The following is a 27,528-nucleotide window of genomic DNA, read 5'->3' on the forward strand; positions in this document are numbered from 1 at the left end:
TTGCACTAAGTGGTTTTAAAATGAACACCCAGATCCGTTGATGATCCTATAGCGATTTTATCGCCAAGAAATCGCAAATTAATTTCAAAATACCGCGATTGTTCCATCGACAAATGCTACACTGGGGTCTAAACGTTTCCATCCAGTGGCGTGGCGTGAATTGCGATATATCGATTGTTATGCCATTTAAACCTATGGTAAAGAATCGATTATTAAGGTGTTCGCTGCGAACACCTTGTTTATCGATCCTTCTCCATGGGTTGAAATGGCATAACAATCGATATATCGCAAAGCACGCCGCGCCATTGTTTCCATCTATGGTTTCTCACTGAAATGGTCTTGATTCCAAGTCAAGCTTGAAGTTTATACTACGTCGTTTTGTGCCAATAAAGTTTTCGTGTTGTTCAACAAAATCTAATATACCATATTCTGACACCTGTAAGTGCAAGCTTAGAAATAGACCACTCTGGGAAGGACTGAAACACGAAATCTACATGGACGGTGGGACTACCAAAACGTAACTCGAATTCAGTGTTAAAAAATCTCCGTTCCTGATGTAGTTTTTAACAGAGGAACAAAAAAACACCATTCCTTGAAGTTTGCTCAGAATTAGCTTCCGGCAGAGAGGAAAAATAGTGGAAGTTTTTACGAAAGTAGTTCTCCCTTCGAAAAATAAAAAGTGACTGGAAATCTGCAACGTCGCCAACCGTGATACGTGGTTTGGGAAATTCAAAATTGATAGTTATTTCTTTACCAACATTAAAATGGAGGGAAAACACTTTTTCCAACTCTCAAGAATCGCCCCTGGAATTGTTGGTGATCAGACCCTTTTTCGGGAGAAAATCGGAATGCAATCAAGGCTGTTATTTTCGAAGTCGTTTATTTACAATTATTCATATGCCTTAAACGGAAAATAGGACTGAGTCTATAATCTACGTCAAAACGAGATCAAAAGCGCTTCCATGTCGCAGACATTTGAACAAACCACATTCATTTTGGCAATTTCGACGAACCCGCTTCAAGTGTCCATCGCTTCTTACGGCAAATGAGTCTGAATCACGAGGAGCACAATAGGAAAGTCTGTGAATCTTCCTAACTTCACAATCTACAAAAGTATATGACGCAGATTCAAATTTTTTGCTTCCAAAAATATTTTTTTGCTGCAGACGAGTCAGTGTAGTCTCGCAACTCGTACAGCAACCTTTTACTTGGAAACAAACTTGCAACAGTGGCGAGACGTTAATGATCGATTACCGATATTTCCCCACTTGAAACAATGGTGAAGAATCGATTATTAATGTGTTCGTTGCGAACACCTTGTTTCTCGATCCAGTTATACATACTGCTGGAAAGATGCTCTTTACCACGGCACGCCGTACTAAGGAAGAACGCCGTACTTGCGTTCAAGAGTTGCCAAATTTGCCCTTGATAAAACGTGTACTTTTGACAACATTCATGCACATTTTTTCTTGAAATTTGCAGATATTTTTGATTGAATTCCGTACAAAATTGTCTGAAAATTTTGGAAAATAATATTCGCAATTTTCCCGGTGAAGTCGGTTTTTGTCAGAGGAAATTTGGCAATGTTTGAGGGCTCATGCGGCGTTCTTCTTTAGTCGGGCAGCATCGATTTCAATGACAGATCAATCGATATATCGCAAAGCACGCCACACCACTAGACTACACAGCAATTACTATAAATCTGAAAACTTCCTTTACTTTCCAACTTACTTCTCTCTTAAATCCTTTCCAGTTTTCCAAAGATGGACTAAGACATTTATAGCCTTTAACGACTCGTTGATCCAAGAGTTTTTAAAAAGACGGAATGTGTCTTTTGCTTCATTTGACAAAAAGGACATGCTGACGTCACTTGTCATTTTCCGCGTTCATGACGTCACAATGCAGAAATTTGCAACGGTCTCTTTGCATTCGATAATGATCAAAGAGAAAACAAGAGCTATAATAAGGATTGCGGGCCGAGTGGCACCCGCTACATTAACGAGTCTTCTGTGATTGGCTGATTCGCCTGGACGAGTCATCTCTGATTGGCTGATTCACCTGAACGAGTCGTCTCTAATTGGCTGATTCGCCCGCTACATTAACGAGTCTTCTGTGATTGGCTGATTCGCCTGGACGAGTCATCTCTGATTGGCTGATTCACCTGAACGAGTCGTCTCTAATTGGCTGATTCGCCTGAACAAGTCATCTCTGATTGGTTAATTCGACTGGTGCCCTTGTGGTGGATAACACAGGGTTCATTTTTCATGGAAAATGTCTCAAAAGCAAGGGAAAATTTGAAAGTCAGAGATTGCAGAAATCAATTCTCCAGATTGTTTTGAAAAAATTAATGAGTAACACATGACTTTTTTGTCTCAAACGCACCGAACAGTTCGACCTTGATTATTTTTTTTTTTTCCAATTTGAAATATGACAATTGATGTCACGAAAAGGTACAATTCCAGGTCGAAATTTTCAGTGCTTTTTGGGGGGAAAGTGTCACGTATGACTTATCAATTTTTTCATAAAAATCTGACAAATGGATATCTGTAATCTCTGACGCGTAAATTTCTCCTTGTTTTCGAGATATTTTCGATGAAAAATGAACTCTGTGTTTTTTTCCAAAAGGACGCCAGAGAGTGGGCACCCGGGCAAATCAGCCAATCAGGGACGATTCATAAAAAGTAGGGGATGCCACTCGGCCCGGAGTGGGTCAGTTGCGCTTGTCACATAATCGTGTTTTGATGCTTGATTCTTCTAGATTAACTAAAAATAATAAGATCTATCCCAGCTCTAGATCTAGATTTCCTACGTTTCGTATTGACAGATATTTCGTGCTTTGAAAAGTCGGGTTATTGACGTCATATCCACCGCGGTAGTGGCACTTTTGGTTTCTTCCTCTTTCGTTCGACCAACGATGCAGAGGGCGCAACGCGAAACTTCAACGGCTTTAAGCATAAAAGAACTGTGATGAACTAGACTACATTTTGCAATTGGGAACTATAAATTCTAGTCCGGTTTAAAAACAACGCATGTGCCATTATTTTCCCGGCACATAAGTGTTTTTCTAGAAGAGCCAGAATTGGACGTATTTCTACCAAACAGACCTATGTGGAGGTGAGAAATATGGGGTGTGCTCTAGAAAGCTGCATAAAAAGCAATGTAAAAGTGGGCGTGATTCTTTTTGAAGAATTGGAAAAGTGGGATTTTACATTCTATCAAACAGACCTATGTGCCAACTGAATGCAAGATTCATGAGCCGCGGGCATGGTAAGAGAGCGTTGTGGACAGGGCTCATGAGTTACAGCGCCCCGACGACGATCTCCCCCTCGCGCGTGCTCTCGATCATTGCCGCTGACGTCACTGGCGCTTTATTATTCTCAATCACTCTTACGGCCAGAGAACTAACGAGCACACACCATATTTCTCACCTCCACATAGGTCTGATTGGTAGAAATACGTCCAATTTATGGTTCCAAATTGCAAAATGCAGTCCAACTGACTGGCTGCCGAAACCTCTTCGCGTCGAATGCGTTCTCTCCTGATCAGAAGATCCTTTAAGCGCGAATCCGTCTGTTTCTTCAATTTCTTTTCCAGTGTTTGGCGCAGTGCGTGAGGTATTCTTCCAGTCTTGTAGGCACTCGTAAGTGTCCCGCGCCGACCGGCGACCGAATCGTGTTTAGCGCAATGCGTGAAGTATTCACGCAGTCGTGTAGGCGCTGTGACCAGCGCAACTGAACCATTCATATTGCGCCTTTAGTTTTCTCTTTGATAATGATGCATTGACAGCAAAGTTCTCCAAGACTAGTTTAACTCTCTTTAGGGCGTGGCGGTCTGGGTCTGGGATGGTCGGTGAGCTTGAAGGAGTTGCCGAGGTCGTCAGTGAAGACCAGTTCTTCTGAGTATACGTCCATCTCTGGCGTGAGGAGCGTGTACAGGGGGCACGCCGCACCCATCGGCAAGTACGGAGTGTATTTTCGTCCGAAGGTTTTACCGTACGTCAGATAGTCCACCCAGTGGTGCGAGTTGCAGTTGAACACATTGAACGGAAACGTCCTCGAGTACAGCCTGTAGGCCAGCGCCGTCGCTGTAAGGCACGGATTTAACGGATTAGGAGAAACAAGCAAGAAAGCTCTATTAGACGGTATTCGATGGTGGTTTGATGTATCGTTTGGTTCAAAACAATAGAACATAACCTCAAGCACAATTCTGCCGTGCTAAGGAGAAACGCCGTATGAGCCTTCAGGCGTTGCCAAATTTCCTCCGGCAAATCACTAATTTTCAGAAAATTTATTGAATTTTTTTCTGCCAATTTCTCAGATAATCTTGTTTTTAATTTGATCTAAAGTGTCTGAAAATTGCAAGGAAAAATATTCATAAGTTTTCTAAAAAATAAACATTTCATCCGAGGAAATTTGGCAACTCTCGAATGTTCATACGGCGTTCTTCTTTAGCACGGCAGAATTCCTCTCTTTATTGCCATTCTGTACTTATGAGTATAAACAATCTTCCACAAAAAACCCGTTCCTTCCGATTACTCAATTGACTTTGGAAGCTATGCTTTTTTGTTGAACCAATCATCGATGTCGATACTATCTGACCTATTTGATGTATTGAATACGATCCTTAAGTTCGTATTAGGTCAGCTCTCGGCTGATTTCTATTTGAGCATCGTTAAACTGGTGTGCGTTTGACCGCATTGCCACTAATACACTGAACTTCCAGAGGCAAGTTGAAATAAAAAAGGTCGCAAACCGAGACACGTGGTTGCGGACTTACACCGTCGGTATGTGCTCGGTACTTGCAGAGTGACAAACAAGACTGTATCCTTGTCTTCAATAGAGGAGGAAAGAGAAGAGGAAGAAGAAGAAGAAGGAGAAAAAGAAGAAGGAGAAGAGGAAGAGGATGAGGGTGAGGAAAGAGTGGAAGGAGAGAAAGGAGATGAAGGAGAAGGAGAGGGAGGAGAGGAAGTAGGAAGAGGAGGAAAGAAGAAGAAAGAGGAAGGAGAAGAAGAGGAAGGAGACAGAGAAAAGGAAGGGAAAAAGAAGAGGAAGAAGGAGAAGAAGGAGAAGGAGAAGAGAGGGAGGAGAAGAAGTGAAGGAGAAGAGGAAGAGAGGGAGAAGAGGAAGAAGGAGAAGAGGAAGAAAAGGAAGACGAAGGACAAGAGGAGGAAAAGGAGAGAAATAAAATGAAGAATAGGATGAGTCAGGAGGAATTGAGGAAGAAGAGGAGGAGAACATTTTTAATAAATTCTCATCGATAGGAACTTACTTTTCTCAACTCCAAGAAGGCCCTTCTTAGGGTCCGGCTTGACGACCGCGACCTCAAGCTGCTGCTCAGTGTGGGGCCAGCCGTCCTGCTGCCAGTGGAAGATCGTCGGCTCGACCTCGAAATACCTCTTCCTGAAATCAGGGATGATCTTGAGGAGCCGCTGATCGTCCAGCGCCAGGTACACGTAGTACGGCCTCCAGAGCTTGTCCGTGTTCAGCCACGACCTCAGCCTCTTCCTGTTGAACGGCCCCAACGACGACATCGCCGAGACGTAGATGTGGTCGCCCGCCTCGAACTTCAAATTACCCATCTTCCCCGTCGGTGTGAGAGTCGTCCAGTACGTCGAGTAGGGCTGCGGGATGTTCGGGGTCTTCTTCCGCCGCGATCTCCGCGGAGGGGAGCTCCCTGAACTGCTCGAGGAGCTCCCTGAACTGCTCGAGGAGCTAGACGAAGACGAGCTCCTGGAGGTCGATGAACCCGACGAGGCGCTGCTGAAAGAGTGGGCGAAGGACGCTACATGCATGGTGGGCGACGCGTTATCGGCCAAGGTTCTCTTTCGCGGTCTACGTGGTGATGAGTCTCTGGGCGCGTCACCGGGCAAAGGTTTCGAAGGAGACCTTCTTTCCGGCGAAGGTTTCTTCGGAGACCTCTTTGAAGATCTTTCTTTGGGCGTGTAATCGGAGTCTAGTGAATTTTGCGGTGCGAAGAGATGAGCCGGGGTGGATCTCGTTGAGCTGCCCGGCGAGGGCAGGGGTAAAAAGCCCTCGGAGGAATACGAGGAGTGTGAGGAGGTGGGAGAGTATGATTGCGAGAAAGGTGGGATATCCGAGGAGTGTGAGGAGGTAGGAGAGTATGATTGCGAGAAAGGTGGGATATCCGAGGAGTGTGAGGAGGTAGGAGAGTATGGTGGCGAGAAAGGTGGGATTATCTCCGGTGTTGAGGTGGGTGATCTGCCGAGCCATCGGGAGAAGAAGTGCATGGAGACGATGGGTGCGGCGAGCGAGGAGAGCACGAGAAAGAGCGCTGGCCGGATGAACATGATGATCCCTGTTAGTTGGCGATGTTGTAGTGGTATTTTGAAGATGTTCTCGACATGATAAAGATGTTCTCTATGGCAATATTCTTGTCAAATGTTCGAAATATTTCATAACATTTCCGAGGTGAAATAGTTTTACAAGAATGTTTGAAGAATATGCTGGAGGAAAGAGGCTGGATTCAGCAGGAACAGAATTATTTCTGGGATTAGAATTTCTGGGACTTATTTCAGGAACAGGGTATTTCTTAATTTGCAGCCAAGGAAATGTTGCCCTGAAAAAAAAAATAAAAAAAAACGCTTATAATTCGTCGTATTCAGCACGAAGGAACGTCACTCTATTCCAATGTTGCCAAATTGACTCAAAAATTAATTTATTTTACAAAAATGTACGTAAGCAATTTTCATCCAAAATTGGTCTGTTTTTTGCTTGGAAACTAGAGAAAAATCAGGGAAATTTTCAGTCAGAGATGCCCAAGATTCTCTTGATTAATAGGCAATTTGCGAGGGGAAATTTGGCAACATTGAAATGGAGTTACTTTCTTTCGTCCAGGAGACGACGATTGTATCAATAAGAAACCACGGAGATAAAAACTTCGTGCATGGGACCCGAAGTTGAGGTCATATGGATCTCTAAAGTTTTCGGATCACGCATCTGAAGCTCTCGGTATGTACCGGAGTACTTCAGATGTGTGACCTGAGCCCTTCGGTATATACCGAAGTACTTCAGAAGTCTAACCCGAACTTCGGCAGTTGGACTTCAAATTTTCGGATGCGTGATCCGAAAACTTCAGAGATCCATATGACCTCAACTTCGGGCCCTATGCACGAAGTTTTTTTCTCCGTGTACACTGATAACAATATTTGTGTTCTTGAGTTACTTTTGGTAATATAAGAAGTGAAACACAAACAAGTGATTTTGGTATCGTTTGCGGAGAATTTAGCGCAGGAAACAGTAAAGGAACTGGAAAAACGTACTCCTCCGATTGCGACGTTGGTATTTACCACTCGTTTTTATATTAAATTCCTCCAAGAAAACTAGCAGGCATTTTCTCTTGAAATTCTCAACCAAAAGTTAGGGTTATTTTGTGTTTTACTTCTCGTATCAACCAAACTGTGAAAAGTCGTAATAAAATGACGTGAACTGGGGTCATGTTTTGTTCGACGAGTATTCCAATCCCGGTATACGCCGAGATCTGGTTACCTTTTCGATAAATGTTCGATCCAAAATGAATCGGTGAGAACGAAAACACACCAACTCGGAAAAATGAACAGAACCAAGACACACACGAAACCGAACAGTAAATGAAAAAATTAGTCTAAGAAAGTGATTTTTGGTGTCGAAATCCAAGCACTTAAGGGCATTTTAAAGGTCCAAGTTGGAACATATCGACGGTGAAACTACCAAACCACGTATCTCGGTTTGCGACGTCGCAGACTTCCTGTCATACTTCATTTTTTAAATGAAAAACTACTTAACGTCCAGTCTTGAAAATTTCTGTGATTTTTCCTCTTCGTGCGGAGAAAATTCTGTGAAAATTTCAAGGAATGATATTGATTTGGTCTACTTCAAAAAAATAAAATGCGAGCGTAGATTTTTAAACACCGCAAACGAGATACGTGGTTTGGTAGTTTCACCGTCGATATGCACCTACTTCAATGACTTTTATAAATATTGACCGTCTCTTATGAAAATTGAGCAATTTCGAGTTACCGAGTTGGTGTGTTTTCGAACGCACTAATGCAAATGCGATGCAAAATACATAATAATTGATAACCTCCTTGTTTACATCGGATGTCCTATCGCCGGCCGGGTACCCGCTTATCGAAAACAATCGATTGTGTATCGAAATGATGAGCCGGCGCCGCTCGGTGACTGGAAAATGCTTAAAAATGGCGCCAGCTCCTCCATTCCTATCATGACTCGATGTGCTCTAGGTATGATGAGAGAAGATTGATATCGACGGGGTAAGTCAGCAACCAAGTACTTCGGTTTGTGAGGTTGCAGACTTCCCGTTTTCGTTCATTTTTTAAATGGAAAACTGCGCAACGGCAATTCTTGAAAACAGCCGTTTTTCCTCTCTGTTCCAAGAAAATCCTTCGTGAACTTCAAGGAATGGTGTCGATTTGTTCTTCCTTGAAAAAATAAACTAGGAAAGGAGATTTTCAAACACCGCAAACAAAATACGTGGTTGCGGACTCACACCGTCAATATAATGGACAGAGCGCGGATTATACCGAGCAAATATCTCCTTGATTCAAGGGAAGGCATTAATGGAGATGTTGCATATGTGAGGAATTTGCGATTTGACTATGGGTTCTTACGTAAAAGTTCGCGAGAAACACGATGGTGCCACTGGTTTTCTCTGAAATTAACTCTCAAGCTCAAAAAAAGCTCTCAAGTTGAGGCCAAAATGGAGGGGATATCACGCGCTATCCTGCGAGTCCACCTCTACATCAAAACAAACTCTCCAAGCAAAGATAGGGATCAAATACATTTACAGGTCTGCCACTTTATTTTGGGACTCTAAAACTGAAATCACAGCAACCCTGTCAATGTATATATGCTCCCTATCTTTGCAGGGAGAGTTTGTCTTGATGTAGAGGGGGACTCTCAGGATAGCGTGGATTATCCCCTCCATTACGCCCTCAACTTGAGAACTTTTTTTGAGCTTGGGAGTTGATTTCAGAGAAAACCAGTAGCACCGTCGTGTTTCTCGCGAACTTTTACGTAAGAATCAATAGTCAAATCGCAAATTCCTCACACATGCAACATCTCCATTGCTTCAGGAGGATATTTTCTTTACGGTACACTAATCAAGTCACTTTTTTCAAATGTGTTTTGAACACCTTTCCGATGAATTCAACGCACAAAACTGTTGATGTAAATAATATTTGGTCGTTCTTTTGTCGAAGCGGGCCTAAGAGAGGGCGAAGCGCCCTCTCGGGGTTGGGCCGCCTAGCGGCCAGGGGGACACTCCCTAATATAAATATATATTCGAAGCAATACTAAACCGTTTGGAAATAATTTAAATACCGTCCTTGACACTACCGAATTTTCTTTGAAAGAAATTGAGCTAAGTGAAATTCGGATGAGAAAGTACATACCTTAAATTCGCACGATGTCTAGTGGTTCATGGCTGGAGCATCGCGTGGTTGTGTTCAAAACTCATTAAAAAAATGATTACTTCACCGGGAGAACTTTTGCATGGACAAAAAAGCACTCTAGACAACAAAAAATAAGGTTGTTGACGCACAAAAGCATACTGACATTTTTAGGTATGGATTTCCTTGGAAATGGTGTGATTTACAGGGATAAAATGCTTATTTTAAAATTATGTTAAGTATTAGGTGAGGCAAAAGAAACGGACGTTACGGCTCAATGCGATACGTTCATTTCCGAATTCTGCAAAAATGTTACCAGTATACGGCACTGACGTCAGTGCGTCACGGCGTGAACGAATCGAAAGCTGCCACCGCAATTTTTTCCTGTGGAAATTTTTCGAAGCTCGGATGTAAATACAGCGCTTTTCCAAGGCACAAAAAAACCGTACACTGAAAAAAATGAGTTAGCGTCAGATGACTAAAAATGGTTTCTATACACTAACTCAAATTGTGTGATTTGGACACACATGATTTTTGGTTTCTGTACACTAACCACTATTAGTGCTGGAAACTAATTCCGCTACTCTAATTCGCATTCGGTAGGGTTGGGTCAACCTAACCTCAAAACTGAGAAAGGAGAAAACGGCTTAGTGAATGATAACTGGACAATACTTTCAGGAAAAGAAGATTTCTTAAAAGATGAGAGGTAAAAATCAACTGACCGGTTCCAAATGAACGACAGAGGAAAGGAATATCCCATAGGTATGTGCAAGTAGACAGAATTATCCTTTAGAGAGACACACACTCACACATGAAACGGTAGCGAATGTTCACACTGAATAAACATATCTCGTCCAAACACTTGAGATATTCTTTTGAAATTACGGGAGAACACGAACTATAGAAGTAAGCAGTAAGTTCACAGATTTTCGTAAAATATAAACTGAACGCGGAACGCTTTAATCGCAATTTAATACAGAAGATTGACGACTCAAACGAATATCATGCTTGTTTACGTTTTGAATCGAACAGACGATTTCTAACCTTAACAGGTTTAATTATGTTGCTTTCGAACGTTTTCAAGAAAGAGAGGACACTATAAATCATACCGGGAGTATTTACATTGTCGAAACGAGCCCGAAATTTCACATTTTAATTGATTTTCACGAGCTGACGCGATTGAGGCTGTTGTACCGACGCCACTTTTTCGAAACTAAATAAATGTAACGGACAATGTGGCAGTTAGTGTTGAGGGCGAATTAGTTTGACCCGAAGGTGAATTCGTCTTACCACAGCGCTAATTTTACAGCTAGTGCTGTTTTCCAATTCTGGTTCGCGCTCTAGTAAAGTCAAGTCAGCGTATGAAGCGAATTGATTGGTGCTTCAGTACAATAAATTAGTTCTGAAGCCTAATTTTGATTCTACTTGGCGAGAACTTACCAAATTAGTTCTCAACGCTAACTACTTTTTTTTCAGTGTAAAGTTCTTCTTGACAAAAAGAGAGCTATCAGTTCAACCTCACATGGATTTCATTTTGCAAAAAGGAACCAGAGCATTCCAATGTTGCTAGAATTGTGCAACTTGCATCATCTGCAATAAAATTACTGAAATAATGCAAAAAATTAAATTTACAAAGGTAATTTGCGTCTTGAATTTATAGTTTATTGGGAGTAAAGATGAAACTTGTTTAGATGATCAGTTTATACTTGCGAGGTAAAAAAAAGTTGCACAATCTTAGCGACATTGAATAATGCTCTTGGTTCCTTTTTGCAAAATGCAATCCAGATGATTGTCATTTATTTGGGCTTTGTTTCCCAAGAAATATTCTGGAGTTTTACACTGGATCACTCATATTAGTGGATGATCTTTTATACGTTTAAAGCAAACTGGTGAAAGCTGTGTGATTATGTGTTCCGTTCAAATGCAATGCGCGTCCGAAATAATTGCGCAACATGGCTATAAGAGCTGTATTCTTGGTCGCTCCTGAAATACCTCGTTTCCTTAGAAGGCCGCGTGTGGTTGAATTATGATTAAAGGGGGTTTAAGAGATTCTAGCACAAAAAATCATGGAAAAGTATGAAAAATCTCAAGTATATGAGTGTAACTTCGGAAACAAACTTTTACGAGGAGTTTCAACGGTTAGTCACGAAAAAAAATTAATAGTATAGAAGAGAAAACTTTGGGGATTTTCAAAATTTTAAAGCTGGTTTGTGCCTGCATAACAATTTTAACATATCTCAAATAGGAGGGTTTAAATTTGGAAGAAACTCTTAGGAGAAGTTTTCATGGACTCTGCAAAAATGAAAAGTACAAACGAGAAAACTTCGAGGACTAAACATTTCAAAGCGGGTATGTGCCTGCCTTCAACTTTGTAAACATACGAGGGTTTTTTCCGTATTTCATTAATTTTTGCGGTGAAAAATCATTAATCCATGCTTAGGCTCTATTACCAAATCAAGAAATTTAATTTTGCACTGGATTTTCAAAATTTCGCATGTTATGAGTCTGCTCATATATTAAGGATCGTCGTGAACCTCCTCTTAGTACAATAAGCTTATGGGAGATACCTCCTGAGGAGATAAGCTATTGAGACGACGAGTACAACGAATATGGACGTAAATTGTTGAATTCGATGCAAAGAAAATGCCCCTTTGCACAAAACCGATACGGTTACGGATTAAATGTCACGCCTTTGAGAAACATTTTGAAGGGATATTTGAACATTGTTTTCAAAGGGGGACATCAGAATCCTAGGTAGGAGTTGTTGCACCGATGATAACGGCAATGGAAAGTCTTTAAATCGCTATACCGTCTATATATATAAATGGACTGCATTTTGCAATTTGGAACTATATATTCTGGCTCATCTGAAAAAAACACTTATGTGCATATAGGAAAACTAAAGGCACATACGTTGTTTCTAAACCGGGCTAGGATTTAAAGTTACAAATTGCAAAATGTAGTCCAAATAAGGAACATATGATCGTCTTACCGTGTCAAAAATGCAGATATCACGTTGAAAATTCCGTTGCTTGTACCACGGTCCTATCTGTTTTAATCACGAAATTGGACTTAAAAGTCTAGGCCTTCTTATCCTTTTGTCCTAGTGAAATTGGTGATAAATTAAGGGGGAAAATCGAAGAAAAACTAGCCAACTTTTACTTAGAGCACACTAATTCAACAAAATGCTGCTCTCAAGCTCACGGTTTTACTAGATTTTGAAAGTTCACTTCGAAACACACCAAAACACATTAGTCTATGACGTTTTTGCGCTGTTAATTTAGAGTGAGATTTTTTTTTTAGCGGAGAGGAAAATGTGGGTGCTCAGGAATTTCGACTTACGTATGAAGCAGGACTGATTTACTTCTCGCGTTCGTACGAGAGAAACAACGTATGAAAGAGATGATGCTGCTGTGAAATGTTTTTTTTTTTTCAGTCCCGCCACCACCACAAACGTGACAGAACGAACACCGAAGATAAAAAGCCGAAATCATTTAGTCTCCGTTGTCAAATTTCAAGCGACCTATCCAAATTTTATCCCAGTGGGGTTTGGTGAGAAAAAAAGTCAACTTTCTCGTGAAATTTAGCAATCTCGAAGTACCTTCTAGACACAATAGCCGCGGGACGTCTTTATTCCTTTTTCTGGAACTGCTTTTGCTCTGTCGACCTTGTCTGAAGTAGTGAGTAAAGAGGTTCCTAGAACCCACGGTGTAGAAGCTTTCAGAACTTTTCCATGCATTAATGAGATTTTAGGGAGGGTAAGCCTATCATCAAAATTCATTCCTCTTTGTCAAAATTTCACATAGTTCATGAGAGGCGCATAAAAAATTTGCAAATTTTACTCGCGGGTGAGAGATCATCGTTTAGTACAATTGTACTTGCATCTGTTTAAATTACCCACCTGCCGACATACCAAAAGCTAATTGACTCAAGTTATTCACAGAATTAATTTTAATGTGCTTGAAGACTAAATGAATGCAGTAGGCCTAAGATAGCATGACTGCTCACGATGCGTCCTTGATTTTCAATTAACACACAGAGAGAAAAATTGTCACCAAAGTTTGGTCAAAATGAGAGAAAGGACCGGCAAGTAATCCAACCTTCAGTTGAGTCTAGGGCAATAGTAAAATCCACACTAAAGGGCAGTCTGAGTTTCCCTTCTTACATTAACCGAAAGTAACTCGAGAGCAAAAATATTTTTCTCATACAGCATACCACCTTCAAACTCTCATAGATTTTTTCCCCTAATTTCGAAAGGTTTACTTACATAACACAAGTCAGAATGTTGGTTAGCTATTTGTAGAAAAGATAGCACGTGAAAGACAATTAGACAACGTCTGATTGAAGATAATTTTGGCTGCAGGCTCCATTTCGTTCGACAATGTTAGGTGTGTCATGTAACAACTGAAGCAGGAATTATAAAGAGGGGAAATGGAAAACAGGGTTCCTACCATTCCTACTTGTTTTTTACTGTCGCGTTTAAAATTAAAAAATGTTTCCGAAAAAGGTGACTTTTTATCACGCTCCTTCGTGCCAATATCCAAAATCGGCCGAAAATATACGAGTCAGTTGTTTTCAAAACGGAACACGTCCATCCTTGCATGAGCCTTAGCTTGCATAAAAGGGCATGGAACTAAGACTCATCGAAGACTGGACCTGTTCTCTTTCGAAAACACCCGATACATACCTCATTGGACTTTTTCCAAGGTGATATTGTAATCACATTCCTCGAATATGATTTGATCACACGTATTGTGCGTTTTTTTATCCATTACCAAGAGTAGCGCATTACCATACCACACCACACTACTTTCCTGGTAGAGTTGACTTTAATCATTTTCTGTACTTCCTGGAAGAGGTTGGTGCTACGTTTCAATTTGAATTCCCATTTGACTAATGCACTGTTCGTTCTTTCTGTTTCAGGGAGTACTACTATGACAGGTAAGAACATCACGTTTCTGGCATAGTCGCTACAAATTTCTGTTAATAATTACTGTCATTTTCGAGAAAATCGTTGCAGTGGAGTACCTAAGAACAACACTTTGCTGAGGAAAAGTACAGAAAGTAAGAATAGGCATTCACGTGAAATGGGTTTTGACGTTGATGGCATAATTGAATTGGTCGATTATTTGACGCCACACAGTGGATTGAGTCAATAGAGGAGGTCGGACAAAATGTGGAAACTTAAACAGCTTATCACTGCGTTAATACAAAACTTTGAGGTTCTAAAAGTGATTCCGTCGATTTCCTCGCGAAATTTTCCACTGGAAGCAACCCTTAAAATTTTTTGGGACAAAAAAAACATCAAAATTTGCAGTTTAACATCAAAATTGGACGTATTTCTATCAAACGGAACCATGCGCCAATTTGAGTTCCTTTTGAGGGATTTAGAATCCCGGGTAGCGCGTTCTGTCAAACGGACCTAAGCGCCGTGGAAAAGCATTGCGAGTATAGGACGAAATAAGCCGGACGCCCGACTCCCCCGCCAATCCAAGCCCCCCTCTACCTTCCTCGCTCTATGGCGCTTAGGTCCGTTTGATAGAAATACGTCCATTTTGCAGTTTTAGTCAAAAATTGTATGTCCGACCTCTCTGATTGACTCGTCTCGTTGAGCGCCATACGGACCGATCCCTTGCGTATCCCATTTTCCACACTTTATGACGTCGAGATATATATATATATATATATCAAGATAAAATGGCTGTAATATTTATAGGAAATTTACCTTATTTATTCAGCTTGCAGCCATAAAAAATCGAAACATTAGTTCCTACGCATCCGCAACGTTTCGCCCCGCATGGGGGGCATCCTCAGGCAGGCACACATTATAACTTAAAAACTATTCATAAAACTGATCGATTGTCCACGCGAAATGTTAAAATCGTCGAATGTCTACGCGAAAAAATAAAAACTTTTAAAAACACGAGAACTAAAACTACAACGGTGGCCACCACGAAACTCCGACTCGTATAACTACTTGAAAACTGACTATAAACAAAGAGAGCCCGTCACCGCGAGGAGTAAATAGATAGCACACGTAAACAATCAGAAGAAAGCACTGTACGCCGTGCCCAGTACATCGGTGTCAGTTCTGAAATTAATGGAGTTTGAGCACCGTTTAATCTGTATGGCTTCATGATACAGCCTTGCCCTGAAATTGGGTTCCCTGACAAGTACTTCCGGATTTTTGAAGTTAAAACTGTGCTGTTGTTCTTGGCTGTGTTGGTGCAAAACAGTTTTCTCCTTTTTGTCATACACATTCCTTTTGTAGACATTCGACGATTTTAACATTTCGCGTGGACAATCGATCAGTTTTATGAATAGTTTTTAAGTTATAATGTGTGCCTGCCTGAGGATGCCCCCCATGCGGGGCGAAACGTTGCGGATGCGTAGGAACTAATGTTTCGATTTTTTATGACTGCAAGCTGAATAAATAAGGTAAATTATATATATATATCCCCTAACCTCCACTGCTCTCTTTCAAACCACAAATCTTGGGGGATTGAGCACCTTAACATTTCCGCTTCAATCCCTTCCCTCCAACCTTTCATTGGGCGCCCTCTGCGTCTTCTCCCAGGAGGAACCCAGTCAAGGACCTTCTTCGGCAACCTGTCTCCTGCCATTCTCTGGACATGACCATACCAAATGAGTTGTTTTGTCATAATGTCATGCACGATGGTCTGATTACGTCGATACTAGTCATAATTTTTGCACAGTCAAATTCCTATAAACGCGTATAACAATGTTTAAAAATTAAATGACAAAAGATGAAGATCTGACGATGACTAATTTAAGGACAGCCGGATCACGGAACCTAGGCATTTTTGGCTGCTAATACGAAAAGGAGGCGTGGCGTGGTTTGCGATATATCGATTGATCTGCCATTGAAACCTATGAAAAGGGATCGATAAACAGGGTGTTCGCAACGAACATATTAACAATCGATTCTTTACCATAGCTGGAAATCGGGATTATCGATGATCGATCATTCACGCCTTGCCACCCTTTCTCCTGTGGGTTGATTCGTGATACACAAACTTTAACATACTGATTCTTGATAGGATAGTCAAAGCGAAAGATGAAGAAGATAACGGAAAAATGGAGCGAAAACAACAATTAAAGGACCACTAGAAAAGGTACAAATTTCAGCATTCTGATACATGCGTCTTAACCTAAAATTTCACATAGAACACGCTGCGCACACCGAAAATGACCGAAATCAACTCCGTACGAAGCTATTTAATGATTCTTGATGCGTGAATTCAAATCACCCGCTCACGAAAACTCAAAGCTCTACGTGATTCACATCGCGCGCTAAACGTTATCATGACAGTCTCCACGATTTAAAAATCTGGCAACCTCGATTTTGACGCTTTGGCTGAGCTATAGCAAATTGCTTATAGTTTGAAAAACACAAGGTGGGAATTGAACATAGCTCGATTGAGAAGCTTGCTGAAACCGTTGTAGTGCGCGATTTGACTCACGTAGAGCTTTGAGTTTCTTGTGAGCGGGCAGTTCAAATTCCTCATACTCAATGTGAAATAAAAACGTTAATATCTTTGTTAGGAGTAAGTTTCAGTAAGATTCGTTGCGCGAATCGTGTTTTACGTGAAATTCTGGTTAAGAAAAATGTATCAGATTGCTTAAATTTGTACCTTGTCTAGTGGTCCAATCCAGAACTTTTGAGCGAACTTTCTTGCAAATGACACGAGGACCGTCCGGCAGCGATGGGCCCGAGCGAACAAGCCCGACATGTATTCACACGACTAATTCAAAGGTAGCCGGAACACGGAGCGACACAAATTGAACCCAAGTCAAAGTGTCAATTATCGCCGGGATTAACTGGGTTCGATTGGGCGTGTAAAACTTGGGTATCGAAGCCTTTCTATCGCCTTGTTCCGAGGTATCCGAGCAGTGACGCCGATTGTGTTGTGAAAGTTCACTCTCCACTCTCATGAAACTGCGGTGGATGCCAGTTCAGGTGCCTGGTGCACATTGGCGGATCCAGCAATTGGAGATGTTGTATGTGTGAGGAATTTGCGATTTGACTACTATTCTTACGTAAAAGTTCGTGAGAAACACGATGATGTCACTGGTTTTCTCTGGAATCAACTCCCAAGCTCAAAAAAAGCTCTCAAGTTGAAGCCAAAATGGAAGAGATATCCCACGCTATCCTGAGAGTCCACCTCTACATCAGTGGCGTGGCGTCCATAGGTTCGCAGTGTTCGCCGAACACCCTAAAATATTTTGAAACAATTAATAAATTATGGCTAAGAATGTGGGAAGCAATACAGAATACAGAATAGTAGATCGCAAATAAGTATCGGGCGCTTGGCTTCCGACAGCGGCATGTGGCGCGGCGGAGAGAGAAAATCCTGTGACGCGTGGTCCGCACCGGCTACCGAACCTGGATGATCTGCGTACGGTGAGGAGAGAGAACCTGGGTGCAATGATGAAGGGGCAAAGGGTACATGAGAGAGCAGGAGAGGCACTGGCGCGCGGCGCAGAGCGGAGCGTGAGCATTGGGCTCGGAGACGAGTGCGGACCGCGCTCGCGGAGGGAACACAGCAGAGAGAAAATGGAGGGGAAAAGAACGAGAGAGGAGAGCCGCTCATCAGTCCAGCTGTTTTCTATAGCAGTGGTCCGCAGGGGTTTGCGAACCGCCGAATTTCCTCTAGGCCGCGATTCGCCCTCCGCTCCCCCCCCCCCTGCGCCTGCGGGCCGCATCTCCCAGTTTCCCAGTCTCCCTCTCCTACCTCTCCCTGCAGGTGCGTGTTGCGAAAATACGTTATCATTTAACAAAATAAATTACAGGAAAACGATCGGTAAAAAGAACAACATTTCAATGACAATTTACCGGCACAATTTTCACCAGAAAGGGTTAAAATCGTGTTCTTGCGGCTTCATTTTTTAAAAATTTTCCGGGGGAGGCTCCCCGAACCCCCCATTAAGGAAGGGGAGTGAACCTTTCTGACCCCCCCCTAAAGTTAACACTCCTACCGAACGCCTACCGGATATAGTCACGCCACGCCACTGCTCTACATCAAGGCAAACTCTCCATGCAAAGATAGGGAGCAAATACATTAGTAGGGTTGCCGTGTTTTCAGTTGTGGAGTCTCCAAATAAAGTGGCAGCCCTGTCAATGTATTTGCTCTCTATCTTTGCATATAGAGTTTGTTTTGATGTAGAGGAGTACTCTCAGGATAGCATGGGATATCCCCTCCATTTTGGCCTCAACCTGAGAGTTTTTTTTTGAGCTTGGGAGTTGATTTTAGAGAAAACCAGTGGCACCATGGCATCATACAACTTGCGTCCCGCGGTCAAAAAAGGAACGACTTCCGTCCAGGGTCCAAAAATCTCGAAAACGACTTGCGTCCCGCGCTCAAATCCGAATTTGAGCTGCCACCATGATTGGCAACACCGCGTACCTGAGTCAAAATACTATCAAGTCAAATTGGAAAATATACAATAAAATTACCTGAGGTAAGATGAGGAAACAGGCGTCAAAATTTCTTCATACTCATTAGCAGTGCATGTCATGAATTAAAAATTTCGCTTGTTTTACGAGCACGTCAAAAATTGAAATTGCACCATTAAAAACGCCGGGGCACTACGAGGGTAAAAATTTAAAGGACGCTTCGCGCACGCACCATCGTGTTTCTTGCGAACTTTTACATAAGAATCAACAGTGAAATCGCAAATTCCTCACACATGCAACATCTCCATTCCCGGATCCCCTTCTGCTGGTACATCTTCAGCTCAAAGCAATGCATTCTGAGTGCGATGAAACCAAGGTGTCTCCAACCAAAAGCTTTGTTGTTTGGTATGAAATTTCTGTCTCCGTGAGGAGACGCCAAGTTTTCGGCGAAGCAACAATTAGAATTCTGTGATATGTTTTGCTTCGATAGGTGGCTTGATCGTTATTCGAGGTTTTAGGAAACAATCCCAAAATGTACAAGAGGCTCGTTCGATTATAAAAAATTTGGGTTCTGCATCAGTAAATAAAGGGAAATGAGCTGGCTTTTCCGGTAGAGAAAAAATCGATTCTATGAAGAACTGCAGTGTGATGAGAAATTGAGAGACTTTGAACGGACGGGAATGCGGAAAAGCTTAGGTAAAGGTTCTGGAAAGAGGGGCTGTATTCTGCCGTGCTAAGGAAAATCGCCGTAAAAACCTTCAGGAGTTGCCAAATTTCCTTTGAAAAATCAATAATTTTCAAGATCTTATGTAAATATTTGTCTTCTGATTTCTCAGGTAATTTAGTTTGCAATTTGATCGAAAAAGTCTGAAAATTTCAAAAAAAAAAAAAAAATATTGATAACTTTCATCAAAAGTGAATATTTTCCGAGAAGCAATTTGGCTACTCTCGAATGTTTATACGGCGTTCTTTCTAAGCACCGCAGTATCAGCCTCTATTTTATGAAAGAAAAATTAGGGATTTCAATCGATAATCCCTCAAACGATCGCTGCTTACTTGCCTTTTGGGCTGAAGTTAGTTGTTCCTCTTACCAACAATTGTAAAAGCAGCGAATTTACTGGAAAAATTGGAATGGGCAGGACGTGATAGTATTCTTGAAAATATATGGCAATCCAAGAAGTCCCATTCTATTCCGGGCTAAAAAAGATATGTAAAAGTATTAAGTCGCTGTGAGGGATGTAACTGATATATTCTTAGCTTTTAACAAGTTTAGGATTTCAAAAATTGTTAGATTGGTTTACGAGAATTCTCAATTTTACTAGGACTACCTACTATCATCTAGAACCCACCGCCGGATCCATTACTGGATCGTACTTTCAGCAATTTTTTTCTTGAAATGAAAGTAATGCTAAAAAGCAAAAAAATTAATGTGTTTCTCCGTCACATCATCCGGCTTTAATTTCGGATGTTCATGATGTTGATGAAATGGAGTGTGCTGCCGGGTAGCCTCGTAATCCGTCCGAAAAAAAAAAGAAGGAATTCATGTACCATTAACAGTTTCCATCTATGTCAGATCGGACTCATTATTTTTCTTCATCTGAAACACAAGGTTATTCAAAAGTCACGCACCTTTGGCCATGAGGGAGGTATTTGAAATGTTTGATTTGCACCCCCCCCCCCCCTGAGGGGGTCAAAAAGTGGAAAGAACCTAAAAAAGTTTCCCTCTCAATATGAGGAAAAACGTCACAAACCGCAAATCGATATCTTAATTAGAACTAAAGTTATGGCCAGTGGTGCGTGACTTTTGAATAACCCTGTATAATACGATAGATGTAAGCAGAGAGGCGGCCAGAGCAATTTGGCAACACCGGATTTCGTCCATTTAAACCTGTGCTAAGTAATCGATTCTTGTTGGAGCACCTGGCCTCTCTAAGAATCGATACATTTCCATAGGTTTAAATGGACGAAATCCGGTGTTGCCAAGTTGCTGGATCCGCCAATGGAGGCGGCAACTGCATCTTACATCAGTCATTGCAAAATTGTATCGAACAATGAAAGTTTCGGCATCAGTAGTTCGGACAATTTTCTGAATAGTTAAAAAATAAGAGCTTCCACATTTTTCAGGAAATTTTGTAACTCTAGAGTGTTCATATAACATTTTTTCATGACGCTTCGGTATTTATATCCGTGTGCTACACGTTGATATCGGCAATAACGCCTTAAAATTGTAGCCTTCTTTTCAAAATTGTATCCACCAACTGAACTGTAGGTAATGCTGAAGATGGGGCGAGGTACCCGAAATGCATTAGCACTTGTTTCAGAAATAGAATGAAAACTATGCATCTTTGGCTATTACTATTTCATTGTTATGAATCACTACGGACTTCCGTGCTGCATCTAAAAATTGAAGGCGCTCCGATAGTTCTATTAAGCAGTGTTCGCAGCAACGCGCTTTCACGACTTGATCGGGCGGTAGAATATAATATCTTGATATGTGAAATTGATCCAAAAAAATCTTTTCCTGTCCTTTCTCTTTAGTTGCCATCAGATAATTTCATATTGCCAAATATTGGTGACGGTGTGCCACACGCTGCGGTGTGCACTGCTTCACGGGATATATAGTCCCCGGAGCGCCTTCTACTTTCCCATAGGCAACACGCATGATCATGCAACACGAATAATTGTATCAAGGCAAAACTATCAAAATCATTGCATTCGTTACTTCTGTTTTAAAAAAAAAGCTGACTAGTATTGTTGAAGTAGCTGTTCTCGCTACATACACTTTGAAACTACTTTGGTGGGGTATAAAAAATAATTTCGTTTGAAATATTAAACATCAAAATAAAAGTTTGGTTAGAGATTAAAGATGTTGGTGCATGACCCCTGTGTACATTTTACCAGTGTGAATTACTCCGGAATCGAAAGTTCTACTCTCCAAGTTTAAAGTATTACGCACCTCAAGTTCAGTTTTAGTGCAATCACTCTATCCATGCTAAACGCACTCCAAAGGTATTTTCAGAAAGGGAGCTATAGACAGAAAAAAAATATGAATAAAATATAAAAAGTCCTTGCTCAAAACTTCGAACAAATCACCAGTACCTATCTATCATACCAATTAGCCTTATATTTTGAGTAAAAATGGAACTGTTCCTTTGAAAGGTCGCGTGGAGTAGCTATCATCCAAACTGCAACTATGCGTGCTGCCACAAAAAGTTGTTTTTTTTACCCGCTGGTTTTTTTACCTTTTTTTAAAATTGTCAACCGTTGGCAAAAAGATGAGAGTGTGACGGCTGACGAGTAGCGTTGCTTGTGTGTTTGACGCAAGTCACAGCCAGGGAAGAATGAACCTGCCACGACCCTAAAATTGAACGTAGAACCTTCGCAAGTAGGATTCCAAAATTTGATAAAAGTTCTTTTAGACAAATATTTTCTAATGGATCGGTGGCACGCAAGTGTTAAAGTCGACTGAGCACATTTTTTAAGAGGAAAATTCGCTCGAAAATCACGTTAGACACATCATAAAAGTCTAAAATCCACTCCTTAGTGCGCAGTAGAGTCCCTTCATACTGAGTAAAGACAATGTGAATCCATTTCTAATTGGTTCCCGTATTTTAGGCCTTCAGAGTGTTACAAACGGGAATGAAGATTACAGGTTCACCAATTGCAAAGATTATGAACTGGAATGGACAGAGGAAAAAAATATTGGATCGTTTAAGTAACATCAATTTTTCTTAACATAATTTTTACGCAGGCAGGAATGAATTGTAAGTGAAACGTAGTGCGTACCAGGGTGTCTATTAGAACAGGCTGACCAAAAGTCAGTGCTTTTACAGTACTTTTTCAGTACATTTTCAATTAATGTAGTAACTCCCGAACAGAAAAATTCCGTACACTGGAAAAAAAAACACATTGGATCTAGAGTCCAGACTCTTGAAAATATTGACAAGAAAAAATACTCTTGATTCAATCAGATTTTTGCTTAAATCGACAGGAAATCCGCTCAAGTTAAGAGGCTTGGTTCTTGATTAAAGTAAAAATCCGATTGAATCAAGAGTGTTTTTTCTTGTCGATGTTTTTAAGAGTTTGGACTGTAGATCCAATGTGTTTTTTTTTTTTTTTTTTTTTTTTTCCAGTGCGTGCTTTTCCAGCACTTCTAATCAATCAAATTCGAAAAATTCCAAAAATTTGAATTTTTCGCTCAAACTGCGACAAAAATTACGAAACAATTTAGAAAATTCCGGACCCTCTTGCGGAATTTCCGCACTTTTTCAGTACTTCCGGGCCGCCCTTAAAAAATCAGCACCGTTTCCGGACTTGTAGACACCCACACGTACATATCCATTGGATTGGAACGATATTACCCTTCGTATCCCCCGGTTTCAGCGCGTCACCGGGGATAAGGCCCGAGAGGGAGAACTAAGGGGGTGGGGTCGTTGGTCGACTTAAAGCCGCACGTTGCAAATCTCCGTCCGGCGAGGTTTAGCGCAAATCAAGGTGGACGTGATCCCGGGCGAAAAGCCCATCCCTTGCGGAAACTCCCCGGTGCCGCGTAACTCAAGAACTGCTAAGTAGCAGATCAAGCCCTCTCCGCCTTGAAGTGCGGCCGAGTTACTGTGAAAAGCAGTGACAACCAAAGGACCCCGCACACTCCTTATGTGGATGAGTACTACGATCGATTTTTAATTTTTATTAGTATTATTATTAATCCTTTAAATTCGTCTATGGATGCCAAACCAGTTTCTTTCTCCCTCCAGTTTCTTTCTTCGTCTCTTTCTCTTTAGCCGACCTGCAGGCCGATTATTGAAATTTTGTTTGTCGGGAGGATCAAAAGCACGTAAACGCACATCTTCCGCGTTTCGTGAGTTTTAAACTCACGAGTGAAAGATCTCGAATCGTGGGATGCGATCGACCAAAAAGCCGTGTTTGCACCCTTAAGAATCCCTAAAAGCACGTAAAGTTACATCCTCTGCGCTTTGAGAGTTTTAAACACACAAGTGAGAGATCCCGAACCGCACAATACGTTGGACCTAATAGTCGTGTTTCTACCCCTAGGAATTTCCAAAAGCACGTAAACCCATATCCGGCGCTTCGTGAGTTTTGAACTCACAAGTGAAAGATCTCGAACCGCACAATGCGTTCGACTGAATGGCCGTGTTTGCACGCTTAGGAATCCCGAAAAGCACGTAAAGTTACATCTTCTGCGCTTTGTGAGTTTCAAACACACAAGTGAGAGATCCCGAACCGCACAATGAGTTCGACCGAACAGCCGTGTTTGCACCCCTAGGAATCCCCAAAAGCATGTAAACGCACATCTGCCGCCCCTCGTGAGTTTTATCCTCACAAGTGAAGGATCTATAATCGCACAATGCGTTCGACCTAATAATCGTGTCTCTACTCCTCGGAGTCTTCAAAAGCACGTAAAGTTACATCGTCGGCGCTTTGTGAGTTTTAAACTCACAAGTGGAAGATCTCAAATCGCACAATGCGTTCGACCTAATAGTCGTGTTTCTGCCTCTAGAAATCTTCAAAAACACGAAAATGCACATCTGCGCTTTGTGAGTTTTAAACTCACGAATGAAAGATCTCGGATTACATGATGCGACCTAATAGTCGTGTTTACACCCGTAAGACTCTCCAAAAGCGCTTAAACACACAATTTCTGCACTTTGTGTGTTTTAAACTCACAAGTGGAAGATCTAAAATCGCACAATGCGTTCGACCTAATAGTCGTGTTTCTCCCTCCAGGAATCTTCAAAAACACGTAAATGCACATCTGCGCTTTGTGAGTTTTAAACTCACGAATGAAAGATCTCGGATCACATGATGCGACCTAATAGTCGTGTTTACACCCGTAAGACTCTCCAAAAGCGCTTAAACACACAATTTCTGCACTTTGTGTGTTTTAAACTCACAAGTGGAAGATCTAAAATCGCACAATGCGTTCGACCTAATAGCCGTGTTTCTCCCTCTAGGAATCTTCAAAAACACGTAAATGCACATCTGCGCTTTGTGAGTTTTAAACTCACGAATGAAAGATCTCGGATCACATGATGCGACCTAATAGTCGTGTTTACACCCGTAAGACTCTCCAAAAGCGCTTAAACACACAATTTCTGCACTTTGTGTGTTTTAAACTTACAAGTGGAAGATCTCAAATCGCACAATGCGTTCGACCTAATAGTCGTGTTTCTCCCTCTAGGAATCTTCAAAAACACGTAAATGCACATCTGCGCTTTGTGAGTTTTAAACTCACAAATGAAAGATCTCGGATCACATGATGCGACCTAATAGTCGTGCTTGCACCCGTAAGATCCTCCAAAAGCACTTAAACAAACAATTTCTGCACTTTGTGTGTTTTGAACTCACAAGTGAAATATCTCGGATCGCATGATGCTTTCGACCTAATAGTCGTGCTTTCACCCGTAAGATCCTCCAAAAGCACTTAAACACACAATGTTTGCACTTTGTGTTTTAAACTCACAAGTGAAAGATCTCGGATCACATGATGCGTTCGACCTAATAGTCGCGTATATACGTATCCTTAGGGTACGCAGACAGAAAGTCTACAGCAAAAATGTCCAAAAGCAGAAAGTCTACATTTTTTGGTGTACATTTACAATGTCTAGTACTAAAAAGCCCACTGCAAGAATATCTACAAATAATAAAGTCTTCTAAAAAAAACTCCATACTCAAAAAGTTCACTTCTGAATGGAATAGGTAGAGTGAACTCACACCAGTTACTTCTTTAGTTGTATGTTTGGAGAAGAATCATCGTATGTAATCATTTTCCTTTAATAGACGCGTTATAAGTAGATATTCGCTTTCTTAGGCATTTTAAGGAGACTTCTTGATTTCAGACATTTTGAATGAAGACCAAAAAACGAAGACATTTTTTGAGTGGACCTTCTTCTCGTAGACCTACTCTGCCGTGATAGCGAAGAGAGCCGTAAGTGCAAAAATGAAGTTTTGAGAAAACGGGCTCAGAAGCTTCTGACAAGAACATTTTATTGAAAGAAGCCTCCGTTCTTTGTCAAATTGCCACTAATCGTCCGGATGACTCCTAGAAATCGTATGGATGATTAAAAATCGACTGATTTTATTTCCATTACATAAAAAGGGTATTTTTCATTTTCATGCTAGGTTATTGTTAGGCAAGACAGCCGTAAGTGATATCTTCTGCATGCTTTCGTGGTTGCGTTTTGAATGCAAAACAAACACATTTTCTGGTCCGAAATTGGCAGAAGAGGGCGGCACCTTACTGGAAAGCACTGTTTTCATTGGCTCTCATGCACCTGCGGCTGTCTTGAAAAAAACTATGTCATTTTTAGTGCACTTACGGCTTTCTCATACGTCTTGCTTCCATTAAATTAGGATGAATTTTGCTGTTTAGCTGTCTCAGTATATTCATCTAAAAGAGTTTAGACGAATTTTGAAGAAAACTCGATTTCGAAAATTTTGCACTTACGGCTCTCTTCGCTATCACGGCAGTACTGCCCTTGATTCATTTCTTCCCCTGCCTCGTGGCCCATTTTTGAATGTGACAACACCCCTAAAAATCACCAACGCAGCCGTCGAGAGGTCCCCGGAATACGGCGTCGATTCGACAACGCGTCCGCAGGGATTGCGGGAGCGTGTTTTCGAGGAAACCGCGACGACAAGTCGAGATGAAAGGGACCGGGGGGGGGGGGGGGGGAGGGGCCGGCCGGAGGGGGAAAAAATTAAAAATTTAAATACCGGCGGCGCTTTCTTTCGACTCGTCCGACTCCGGAGGAACTTTTGTCAGTGATGAATGTTCGCCGCGTCGCAGCTATCAATTACATTATGAAGCGAAAAGCTCCGAAAGCTCAAAGCTCGGCTATCGAGAGCCATCGTCGTACGGAGGAAACACTTTAGAGAGAAATCGGACAACATTTTTTTTTTTCGTAAATTCCAAATTTTGATGTTTATTCTGTCACATTAAAGAGTGGAATCCCAAAGAAAGGGATCAGATAAAGGCGAAAGTCGAGTAAAGTGGTACGGAGGCCGGCCGAGGAAAACACTTAAGAATCTAAATCGCGGCTGATTCTTTGATGTTCCGACTCCGGAGGAACTTTTGTCAGTGATGAATGTTCGCCGCGTCGCAGCTATCAATTACATTATGAAGCGAAAAGCTCCGAAAGCTCAAAGCTCGGCTATCGAGAGCCATCGTCGTACGGAGGAAACACTTTAGAGAGAAATCGGACAACATTTTTTTTTTTCGTAAATTCCAAATTTTGATGTTTATTCTGTCACATTAAAGAGTGGAATCCCAAAGAAAGGGATATCAGTTATATTAAATGGCGAAAAGCTTCGAAAGCTCAAAGCTCGGCTATCGAGAGCCATCGACGCACAAAGAAAACACCTTACAGGCGAATCGGATGAAATTTTTTTTGCGTAAATTCCGAATTTTGATGTTCATTCTGTCACATTAAAGAGAGGGGTATCAATTACATTGAGGAGCGAAAAGCTACGAAAGCTGAAAGCTCGGCTATCAAGAGAAACCGCCGCAAAGGGAGCAACTTTCAGAGAAATCGGATATGATATTTTCTGTGTAAATTGCGAATTATTATGTTAATTTTGTCGATTAACAGAAATCAAGGGGTATCAATTGCATTGTGAGGCAAAAAGCTCAGCTATCGAGTGCCAACGCAACACAGAGGAAAAATCCTTTCAGAAAAATCGGATT

At 41.5% G+C, this 27,528-nt stretch overlaps 2 protein-coding genes across 3 annotated transcripts in view; one reads left to right on the forward strand and one right to left on the reverse strand.

Annotated features, from left to right (window-relative positions):
• LOC109036906 (uncharacterized) overlaps positions 1–27,528 on the forward strand; it is a 359,096-nt gene that overhangs the window by 242,455 nt on the left and 89,113 nt on the right. For both annotated transcript variants that reach the window (XM_019051326.2, XM_072305545.1), the window contains one exon: positions 14,330–14,347. In XM_019051326.2, coding sequence (XP_018906871.2) covers positions 14,330–14,347 — 18 coding nt within the window. The remainder of the gene's footprint in view (positions 1–14,329; positions 14,348–27,528) is intronic.
• Positions 19–6,562, reverse strand: LOC109036905 (uncharacterized). The gene is made up of 2 exons (XM_019051325.2): positions 5,269–6,562; positions 19–4,084 (listed from the first exon to the last, which is right to left on the reverse strand). Exons 1-2 carry the CDS (start codon positions 6,305–6,307, stop codon positions 3,807–3,809), a joined length of 1,317 nt encoding a protein of 438 aa, XP_018906870.2. The 5' UTR covers positions 6,308–6,562; the 3' UTR covers positions 19–3,806.

The sequence above is a fragment of the Bemisia tabaci genome, chromosome 10 (genome assembly GCF_918797505.1).
Source record: "Bemisia tabaci chromosome 10, PGI_BMITA_v3".
Lineage (NCBI taxonomy): Eukaryota > Metazoa > Arthropoda > Insecta > Hemiptera > Aleyrodidae > Bemisia > Bemisia tabaci.

What these genes read in the sequence shown, in the direction of transcription:
- LOC109036905 (XM_019051325.2), bottom strand. Translation starts at nt 6,307, where the DNA reads ATGTTCATCCGGCCAGCGCTCTTTCTCGTGCTCTCCTCGCTCGCCGCA. An exon ending in CCTTCTTGGAGTTGAGAAAA is followed by an intron (nt 4,085 to 5,268) that starts GTAAGTTCCTAT and finishes CGTGCCTTACAG; the next exon opens with CGACGGCGCTGGCCTACAGG.